The 11,479-nt window shown below is 34.9% G+C and overlaps 1 protein-coding gene across 1 annotated transcript in view; it reads left to right on the forward strand.

Moving 5' to 3' along the window:
* Nucleotides 1–11,479, forward strand: part of CPNE3 (copine III) — a 58,470-nt gene that overhangs the window by 26,606 nt on the left and 20,385 nt on the right. Inside the window, exons 6-8 of the mRNA XM_006880515.1 lie at nucleotides 1,400–1,489; nucleotides 5,307–5,405; nucleotides 10,394–10,480. Of these exons, the coding sequence (XP_006880577.1) occupies nucleotides 1,400–1,489; nucleotides 5,307–5,405; nucleotides 10,394–10,480 (276 nt within the window). The remainder of the gene's footprint in view (nucleotides 1–1,399; nucleotides 1,490–5,306; nucleotides 5,406–10,393; nucleotides 10,481–11,479) is intronic.

Genomic DNA, 11,479 nt, shown 5'->3' on the forward strand with positions numbered 1-11,479 from the left:
GTTTGTTGATGGGCACTTAGGTTGTTTCCAGCTCCTTGCTCTTGTGAACATAGCTGCAATAAACATGGGTGTGACTTTTCCTTTTGTAGTAAATAAGTGGTTGATTGTGTGATACATGGAAAGTGAGTGAATAATCTACCCTCCAACATTTTACCCAGTGATATTTTTATTTTCATTCATTTATTGTTGCACATTTTCCTCCCTAATCTCTCATCCAGTGATAATAGCATCAAGTGATGATCCATGCCTGAATCAGTTACTTTGTGGATGCTTGTCAAATTATGATTTATTTCCTCTCTTCCACATATTATCAGTTGTTCCTAACCTCTTCCTTCTCTCTTTTCTATTTTTTTCATTGTAAATTTATGGATTTTTGTTTATTTGTTATAATTATTATTTTCACTGCTCAAATGAATACAAATTTTATCAAAAGGAACTTCTTCAAATAACTTGAGTTCTTTTAACATGCCCCATTAATATTGAAGCATTTTCTTCATATTCAAGTATAATCTTCATTCATTGTACTTTCCCAGTCCCAGATCTAGAACAAGTAATTTCTTTAGGGAACAATTTTCTTTTAGGAATAATATTTAGACACAAACATCTGGATATTGGCATTGCTTTTTAGTCTTTTCAGTGGATACCACAGGGAAATGTCTCCATCCATTTATTGTGTATGTCTTTACATGTTACAGTTTTAAATTATGAATTAAGAAATTCTCAAGTTCAAGACCACTGCACCAAGGTTCTTTCTCATTTTATCTCGTTGCACATTTGCATCTTCTGTTCCCTGCAATGAAAACCTTGGTTTCCAACAAAGTAAAAATACCATTTTCCTACTAAAGACACAGTGTAGTTTCAGTGTTGCTTTGTTGCTGTTCTCTTCGTTATTTCACTACTTTACTAACTTTAGTTGTTATTTTGGTGAAAGTTTTCAAAGAGATAGAATTTAAGTCAATACCTTTTAAAGTAACAGTAAACACAGATTATTTGTTTGCATACATGCAGCTGGATAAATGAAGTGTATTTGTGCATATTTCTGTTCCTCTATTTTTACTTCTCTTTCAGCTTCATATCTCTTTGTGAACCTATGAAGCTTTAATAGTTTATAGTAATTTCCAGTAGCTTTCTAAATATACCTTGTAATGAATGTGTATATTGTTCATATAATTTCTTTTCTTTGGGTTATACCAGAACTGGACAGTTACATTGTTTTGAGTTTTTTTGGTTTTTTTTTCCCATAGAACAGCTGTTTAACACAGTCTTAACTAGATTTCATTTTGAAAAAGTTAAATGCAAGCAGGGGTGAGAGATGAATTGTGTGAGGATATAGAAACGTAACAAAATACTAATGAACTAAATATTTTCCTAATGAGTCTTTGGAATTCCATTTTAATAGGTCATTAAAAATAACTTGAATCCTGTATGGAGGCCTTTTAAAATCTCTCTTAACTCCCTCTGCTATGGAGACATGGACAAAATCATTAAGGTAATTGTAAATTACATAGATATTATTAAAGCCTAATAATTATACATAGTATACATGTATGCACACACACACAATAACCTTATTGAAAAATTAATTGATACCCTGTAAAGAATATTAATGATACTACAGATATATGTAATTTTATTCATATCTAGGATTGCTAATATAAAAATATTTTCTGGTAAGTAAAATACTAATTTTAACTAACTGTGACCTAATCTAACCAAATACTGTGATTTGATTCTATTTTCCAATATTTTAAAATAATGTCTAATTTTAATGATTCTTTTTTTCTTTGCAAGTGGGAACCTTTAACTACCTATTGCAGATAAAAGCAGATGTTACTCTTAAGTATGCAGAACTTTTTTCTACCTTCTGCAAGATAGAGTAATAGTGGTGGCATTTCTACTCTTCTTTTCACAGTGAGATACAAGTCACTGAGAATTTTAGGTATTAGTTTTAAAGTGCTAGAGAAGTTGCAAAGAAGTTAGGACATAAGATGCAGCAGATAATTTGCTATTCTTCTGTTTCCCAAGTAGCTAAAAACATTGTTATACTAGAAACTAGAGGCATTACCTTTATATGATTCCAGATAAACTTTTTTGTTTTTAAAAGATGATAGATCAACAGAATTTTGTGGTGGATTTCCCCCCACCCCTCCCACATGTGTTTTCTTAGTGTTTAATAAAGTAAAAGTAGCATAATTGATATCATGGAATAAGCATGGTATTTGCCTTAACTCTTTAACCAGTGAAGAAATCTGGATCAGGTCATCCCACGTCTTGACTCATGTAGTGGTGATGATAATGCCTGTCTTAACAAAAAGGAAGGGGAGGGAAAGTGGAAGTTTTGTAATTGTTAATAAGCTACTGATAGTAGTGTTGCTAAAAATGGTTTCCTTTCTTTTGATTTTTGAAAATTTAACCTCAGTTGTTAGAGAACTTTAAAAATCAACATAAGCATGGTTTGTATGATATGTCAGATAATAATTGAAATCTAGATACAAAATAATTAGAAAAGATCTTTAGAACTTACTCTTTATTTTTATGCCAAGTCTAGAACGTTTGCTTCTGACATTAAAAGCAGTAAATTGAAACTTCATTTGACCTGAGAAGGCAGGAAAAGTTAAGGGAGAAATGCCTATGCCGTAATTATTTGAGTCTTGATAATGATATATTAACAATGAAACAAATGTTTAAAAGTATTTTTTTTTTGCTCACAGTGTTATGCTTACAGGGCAATTTTATTATAGTAAGTAAACTGATTTCCTGAGCTTTTTCTGATGATTGCCTTCCATTTTTTTAAAGTTTCTCAGTTTGATTTTGAATATATACAATTTGGTTTGTCATACCATCACTGACTTTATTTCTTTACTTCTGTATTTCTTCACAGTATAAAAAATTCATATGTCTGTGCTTCTCCATGTTTGAAAATTGCTAGAGGTGTAGTAAAGAGTTCTAGAAAAGAGGGTACAGTTAGAATCATGGTAATTTATTTGTTGTAATATTAAGATGTCAGTGCTACTACTCTAGCATGTATTATTCCCTAAGTTCAAGTGCATAAGTGAAGTAACCATGCATGCTGTCACCTTTCCTAAAATGGGAATGCCTTAATGAATGTAGTATTGTGGAGTGTGTGTTTTTTTTTGCATATATACATATCTGCTTATGTATATATGCACATATTTAAATTTCACAAGCATTGCTATCAACTAATTTTTAAACAGCCAATAAGTAATTGTCATTGAATTCTTGAGGAAGAGAAAAATAAGTGACACAGGTCATTATATATATCTTTTTCTTACCCCAAAGGGTATATCAATATATGCCAGAATTATAAATGGTACACTTTCTTTAGCAAGAAGTATTTGCCTTCATGGGGCAATAAGGAGCTTTCCCTATGACTTTAATTGGAAAGTTTCATTGAAAAATGTTTGTTACATTGCTTAATGTTTCAGTCAATCTCAGCATGTGAACAAATTTAACCAGTCCTTCTTGAACTTAGTTTAAATAAAATATTTTATCAAAGTTTGATTTTTATCTTAGATATAAATCTAATTTTTGTAAATGCAGATCTGAAATGTAGCATTCAGTTTTCAATAGCTGAAACGTCTCTTTGAAATATGAAATTATTATAACATTAAGATATTTTACATACTATCTGTTTTTGATCGCCTAGAAAAAATGATAATAATTTTTAATTTTTTTTCTTTAAGACAGATAAAAAGCTTTTGGTTTAAGTAATGAATATGAAGGACAGAAGCCTGTCAGAAATGGTCCATGACCAAAGTGCCTTGCAGATAATTTCTTTGGACAAATTAAAAAAACCCCAAACAACTAAAACCTCTTACTGCTATTCCCAGTTACTGTTCTGGATGCACAAGTTTCTAATAATGGATTGCTTTTTGCTCTTCTTGAATAATGAACGTAACAGTAATATGTAACAGACTTCTGTTACGGAAAACTTTGAGTTAACTCAAGTGAGAAGGAGAAAAAAAATCTCTTTGTTAAATGCATATATGAAAATCTTGAATATATTATTCATTGCTGTCAGGTCAGAATGGACTCATAGCTGATCTACCAGCCTGTCTTCAAAGGCTGTAAATCACATGAAATGAGATTGCCTGTCTTTCTCTCAAAGAGCAGTTGGTAGATTTGAACTGCTTGCTTTTGAGTTGGCAATGCAACTCCTCATTGCTTTGTTATTTAATGGATCTTTGTGAAAGATAATAGCAAGGTGGTAGTATCTATTAACTGAGAGTAAATTCAAATTACTTTTCAATATAGGCTTTTAAAGCATAGAATTTGAAAGAACTTGAAAATGTCCTCAGCACAACTTTACTTTCCCTCTGTGGGCTACCACACAGGACGCACTATCTTCCAAGGTGTTCAGTTTCTCTAAATCTTAATTTTGAAAAATGGGAATAATAGTAACAGGATTCCTGTCTGCTCACCTCATAAGGCTATTTGGAGACCATGCACAATATGCATTGTCATTATTTACAGAAATGAAATGTAATGTAACAGTGTTGGTTATTGAATGATCACAATTTTGTTCATTTTTCAGCTTCCCCTGAACATCTCTGCTAGCTAATTGTTCACACCACCTAATATTTCCCCTTGTAGTGAATATTCTAGTCTTTTGTGACTGGCTCTATATCTGTTAACCGACACAAAAACACATGCAAATTTAGTATTCTCTCTATTCTATCTCCTTTCAGAGAGAGAGCACTTAATGTGGACATAGAGTAAATACAACTGTCTAGATAGTTACACAATGAGTTAAATACTCTTTCCCTGAGTGTTGTGATCCCCAGAATCCTTCAGATTGCATTATTATCTAACTCCTAATCTAAGTCAAGTGTCCCTAGATTGCAGCATATGGAACATATTTTCCCTACTTGTAGATTGTCTACCATTAAGTTATAAAACTTTTAACTCCATAGAATTCTGACTTTCTTTCATTTTCTAGATAACAGCCATAATAATAGTCATTGTATAGTCAGAAAAATACAAATAAAAGGATGAGAAAGAAGGTACAATTCCATTTTGCCCTTTATCACCACCTACAAAGGGTGTAATAGAGGAGCCAGAAATTGCTTAATGTGGAATTTAAAAAGTATTTGTGTTTTCAGTATGCTTGCAGTTGATCCTAAAACCTCATTCAGAGGCTAACTGAGGTTTGAAATTATCTCCTACTTCACTAGGAAATCAGTGTCTACTTCTCTAAGTCAGTATCACATATGAACTTCTTACGGGTTCCATTTCTTGTAACTGAACCTAAAATTTGTTGATTTTGAGGAATTTTTTATTTCCAGGTAGAGTGTTATGATTATGACAATGATGGGTCACATGATCTCATTGGAACATTTCAAACCACCATGACCAAACTGAAGGACGCCTCCAGAAGCTCACCTGTAAGTGTTCTCGTCGCCATTTGCACATCTTTTGTGCTTTGGCTTTGCATTTATTCATTTATTTCTCCCTTGTTGGTACAGCACAGAGCTCTGGTGATCTAGTGGGAATGGAGCTGCACTGGCAGCCCAAAGGCAGACAGCTTGAATTGACCAGTTGCTCTGCAGGAGAAAATGTTGGTAATCTCTACCCATGTGAGTCTCAGCCTCTGAAAACCTGCCAGAGGATCAGCTACGAGTTGGTTCCTACTTGACAGTATTGAATTTTGAGTTTTGGTATAGCAAACATTGTTTTCATATTTCTAGTCTATATTGCTTGTAGCACTATTAAGCCTGTGAGGTTTGTATGTTTAGAACTTTAGACATTAAGTAATTTGAAATTTGTACTTGAGGTATAAATTTGCATTTATTTTTAGGGATTTGATTTCCTTGACTTAAAACTAACATACTTGGTTTTACTGAATTAGTTTGAATAGTTTGAAGATTTTTGAAGACAAATAACCATAAATAGTATTTATAGCACAAGACAAATCCCTGGGCTTAAGGTTTTTATGTTCCTTTCTCGTCTCTTTCTTTATCCTCTGACTTGTCCTAGCCCAAGGGAAAGTACCTCACAGTACCTCAGATGATTTCTTTAGTAAGCTACCATTTCTAATGAACACTGATTTGGTTAAGATCATTTGTTTGCGTTTCCCTCAGTCAGTTTATTATTTAGCTTGCCTTCAGATTTCTAAGGATGCTCTGAACCTTTCTTTGTTGAAGCCCATGTGGTGAAAGACTATTTCAGAGTGTTTAATAAGTAAAATATAAAAATCACCTCCGTCTTACTTATTTTTCAAGTTGGCATGAGGTATGTTGTTAGTTATCTTTTCAGTTTACACCTAACAGAATGCTAGGAATAGTTTAATAACTACTTAGGGGCTTGATTAATGCTCATCTGGATAATATTTCCAATTTCAACAGTAAAAAGACACTGAGAGGTTATGGCCAGGTGAGAATGTCTTTTTGTCTAGTAGTCTAACTGAGGTGACTTGGGAAAAAAAGATGATTTTAGATCAGCATTTGAGAGCTCTGGTGCCCTAGTGGTAAGAAGCTGTGCTGTAGTCACAAAGGCACACAGTTCAGATCCACCACATGTTCCACAGGGGAAGGATAAGCACTCTCTTCCCATGCAGTTCACTGCCTCTGAACCATCCGCTGGAGGGTCCATTGTGGGTTGGTTCCAACTTGACAGCACACAGCAGTTACAGAAGATCAACACTGAAAACCAAATTAGATATTTAAATCATTTGATTTAAATGGTGGAGTAATGGAAATGTTCAGGCAAGTATTGTAAGGCTAAATTTTTCAGAAGGTCAATGGAGTGATCTCTGCTTCTGTCCCTACTCCCTGCTTATGAAGCCAAGTATAAGGAATATCATGTACATTCATGGTTAGATAAAGTGGAAAATACTTTTTAAGTCACTCCTTGCAGTTTCAGTGTAAGGATTAAATTGGTGTTGATTTATTAATGTTAGAATTAAAACAGCAGCAAAAATCAAATGTAAATATTTCATTAAGATTTTTTGTCCCTTGAGGAAAGTGCTATAGGTAGGTACTAGCCATCTAAATATTTAAAAGCAAGCTAACCTAAACAACTGTAGATAGAGAAGTGGCCTGACTCTCACCTCCCTGCCCGCTTATTTCAGGGTGTTTTCCAGATTTAGTAAGTGACCTGTTTATAGAAGATGATACTAACTTAAAAGTTGTATGCTTTTAAAAAATTTTTATGGTTCACATAAACTTAAGTGTAACAGCTTGGTTCTTCTTTCCCTCTTTGATTGAAGAGGCCATTATTCTTCAGGGACAAAGGCGTTTCATATCATTTTTGTGTTTTCAGTTAATTGTAGAGTACCTGCCACTTGGTAGATGCTTGGTAAATGAGTGATTGATAAAGTAATCCAACATCTTCTAAATTGTTTGTAAGTTCACAGAACAAACTTTTATTTCAACTATTCATACTCATTGTGCTCTCTAACATTTCTTACAATACGTATATCACTTTCCTTCAACTTCCTTCTTGCAATTTTTATTTCCATTAATTCTCCCACACTTTTCTGTCTTCCTTTTCTTTAGTGATACTATGCTGATCATGCCTTTATTGCGTATTTCCTTTCTTTTTACCCATCTTAACATGTCTTTCACACAATTACTAATTTTGACTCTCTACTCCTCCCTTCCCATCCCTTCTACCCTAACCATTTAAGAATGATTCTGTGTTTAAACCTTTACTTAGATTCTTATAATAGCAGTCTTGTACAATATTTATTCTTTTCTGACTTACTTCACATATCATAATTCCTCTAGATTCACTGATATTATGCAGCATTTCTATTAAATTCTTTATTGTTCTTTAAAGTTCTTTAATGTTGCTTAGCACTCTATTGTGTGACTGTACCATAGTTTCTTTTTTCTCCCTTTGTACCATAATTTCTTTAATTATGGTCATCCGTTGATAGTCTTGAGTTGTTTCCATCTCTTTGCTATTATAAATAATACTACAGCGAACATAAGTTGCATACTGTTCATGTTGCAGCTCTTTTATGTCTTTAGGACATAAGCCTAGTAGTGGGATTGTTAGATTAAATTATATTTTCTGGGAACGTCAAACTGTTTTCCATAGAAGTTACACTGTTTTACATTTCTACAAGCAGTGTATGTGACTGTCTTCATAATTTTGCTGCACTTCTTGTTTATATTGAACTTTGCTGTTATTGCTAGGATGAGATGATATAGCTCCTCATTGTTTTTATTTGCATCTGTTTTTTATCAATGATAATTTTGCTTTGTTTATCTGCATCTGATGCTTAATAGTAGAAGGTCAGCAAAGAAGATCCTCAATGAGATGGATTGACAAAGTGGCTGCAGCCTCTTCTGGTTAGCAGAAATTAACTTAGGCAATTTACACTATCAGTAACTTTCAAAGAATCAAAACATGAAATACTACATTTCAGTCAGAGTCATTTATAAAACAAAATTATATTCAACAATGTAACAAAGGTTATATTCAGAGTGCAGGATCTTACCAACATTTGGGTCATACAAGATTAGTTATTAAATACTTTTAGTGTTAGGTGCTGTCAAGTGAGTTCTGGCTCAAAGTGACCCTATGTATAACAGAATAAAAACAGAGAAGTCTTGCAAAATCTTCACAATCATTGCTATAGTTGAGCCCATGGTTGCAGCCCCTTCTTCTCCAACGGAGCATCTTGTGGATTTGAACTCAGTGTCTTTAGATTTATTCTTAAACCATATTTCCTGTGGAAAGTGATGATCTTTGATGCATAATTTGCCATAGAGTTGAGTCTTCTATTTTTGAGTTGATTTTTTTTCCTCGATTTCTAAACTGTGCGTTTTTCTTTGTAGTGATTACAACTAGAAATAATGCTATATGTCCTATATTATAAAGAGGAGAGGTTATACTTTGAACATTTATAGGAATACTGTCTCTCTGGAGACTAAGGTGTGTCTGATACAGGCCATGGTCTTCGCAATCACCTGTTATGCATCAGAGAGTTGGACAATGACCAAGGAGGATAGAAGGAGAATTGATGCCTTTGAGCTGTAGTGCTGGAGAAGAGTATTGAGAATACCATGGACTGCTAGGAAAACAAACAGATTTGTCCTGGAGAGGGTTAAACCAGGTGGCTCCTTGGAGGCAAGGATTCTGAGGCTCCGTCTAACTTACTTTGGACATGTTATGAGGAGAGACCGGTCCTTAGAGAGGGACATCATGCTTGGGAGGGTGGAGGGACGGCGCAGGGGAGGAAGGCCCTCTATGAGGTGGATTGATTCAGTGACTGGGATAATTGGGATGGGAGTGTCAGAGACAGTGCGATTGGCACAGGACAGAGTGGAGTTTAGGGCTGTTGTACATAGGGTCGCTATGAGTCGCAGGCGACTCGATGGCGCATAACAACAACACAATAACAGAGGGAAGATTTTATATTTGGGAACTTTTAAATATAATTTGATGGGAGCTCTCTAGAGAGCACAAAATGAGACATTGGGGCACAAGGCTGTGAGCGTCTTTTGGAGAGGTGCAGAAAGAGTGAGATTAGGAAAGCCTCTCATTGCCCCAGAGCAGAAAGCGGATAGAGAGCCTAGAGCCCAATCCCATGATGCCTCCAGAGCCACACCAACAGGAAGAGTTTTTGTTTATTCATTGTTGACGCTTAGGCTTTACTTATAGTTGTCATACTGAGAATGGGGTTTATTAAAAAAGTAAGTTGGAAAGTGGGAGAGGAAAGACTATCACCCATGACAAGTCTAGGTTTTAGCCCACTTTCCAAGGCACAATTCCTCAGGCTCTGGTTTCAGTGCAGCAGTCAAATCCAAGCCATCCAGTAAGATTTTCTTCAAAGCAGTTATAAGTCAGCTTCTCCTTAATTATCAGGGAAGAATAGCAAAACCTTTAACTGTGGCTTTTGTCTCAGGGCTCCTCTGCTTATACCTTGCTACAGTTTGTCCACAGCAGTACCACAGTCTCTCTACCACTACTATCACCGATGTCTTGCCACTGGTCTTTCTCTCACCAGGATGTGTCCATTCTCCCTCAAGTCTTGCTACTGTGAGTCTTCCTACTGTGAATATTGCTCTTCACTGTGGGAAGCACTCTTTCTCTCTTATCCTAGGTCCACAGCTATTGATAATTTGCAAGACCATGTGTCTGCAGTTAAGGTAGTTGGTGACCAGAGGGGGGCTAACTGTAATGGCTATAAGAAGCCAACTTGAGGCTAATGCTGCAGGTGCTTTAATTATTAGACTGTTAATTGATAAATATGTCACATATGTAATATATTATTATGCAATTATTTTAGAGTTTGACTTTGGAGAACACTTACAGCAAGAGCTGATTTGATTCCAAGTGAAAATAAGCCATTCATCTAAGTCGATTTTGATATTTCTAACATTGCTTGTAAAAATTAACATTTTATTCTGTCTCTGTGCAGATAGAGTTTGAATGCATAAATGAGAAGAAGAGGCAGAAGAAGAAAAGCTACAAAAATTCAGGTGTTGTCAGTGTGAAACAGTGCGAGGTCAGTTTGGTCTTGGCTAATTACTGTATTTTGTTGGATCACTTTTCTTGGGAATGGGAACAAATATGAATCTCTTCTAGTTAGTGAGTCCAGCAGTCCTCTTCCAGATTTCCTGGCATATATTGGTGAGCATGTCCAGGGCTGCATCTGTTAGTTAAAACATGTCAGTTGGTTTTCCATCAATTCTTGAGGTTTTATTTTTAACCAACGCCTTGTGTGTAGCTTCTTTATTGCCATTGATTTTAGTTAATATGGTACTATCTGAAATTTTCAGTGTCAACCAATGATTCTATGTCTTCTTCTATCTTCTGTTGATGCTTCCTAGATCATTTAAACAGCTAGCAAGTACATTGATAGAGAACTGTCAGAAGTTCAAGATGAGTTTAGAAGAGGTCATTGTACTAGGGATATCATTGCAGATGTCAGTTGGATCCTGGCTGAAAGCAGAGCATACCAGAAGAATGCCTATTTGCATTTTATTGACTATGTCAAGGCATATGCTAGTGTAAATCATAACAAACTATGATTAACATTGAAAAGAATGGGAATCCCAGAACACTTAATTATGCTCATACAAAACCTATATCTAGACCAAGAAGCAGTTGTTCAAAAGAATCAGAGGAATACTGCATGGTTTAAAATGAAGAAAGGTGTGGATCAGGGTTGTATAAGTGGAAACACTTATACAATCTGTAAGCTGAACAAATAATTTGAGAAGCTGGACTCCATGAAGAAGAATGTCGTAGGTGGGTTCATTTCTGAGTTTTCTGTTCTATTCCATTGGCCTTTGTGTCTGTCATTACACCAGTATTGTGCTGTTTTGGTTGCTGCAGCTTTGTAGTATGTTTGAGATCAGGGAATGCTATACATTCCACTTCATTTTTATTTTTCAGAAGAGATTTGCTTATTTGGGATCTCTTTCCAAATAAACCTGAAAATTGCCTTTTCTATCTCTTTGAAGACTGAGCCAGGAGTCTGATTTGGGATTGCATTGAACAT

Source organism: Elephantulus edwardii, unplaced genomic scaffold (assembly GCF_000299155.1).
Source record: "Elephantulus edwardii isolate Elephantulus edwardi_28Jun2011 unplaced genomic scaffold, EleEdw1.0 scaffold00008, whole genome shotgun sequence".
Classification (NCBI taxonomy): domain Eukaryota; kingdom Metazoa; phylum Chordata; class Mammalia; order Macroscelidea; family Macroscelididae; genus Elephantulus; species Elephantulus edwardii.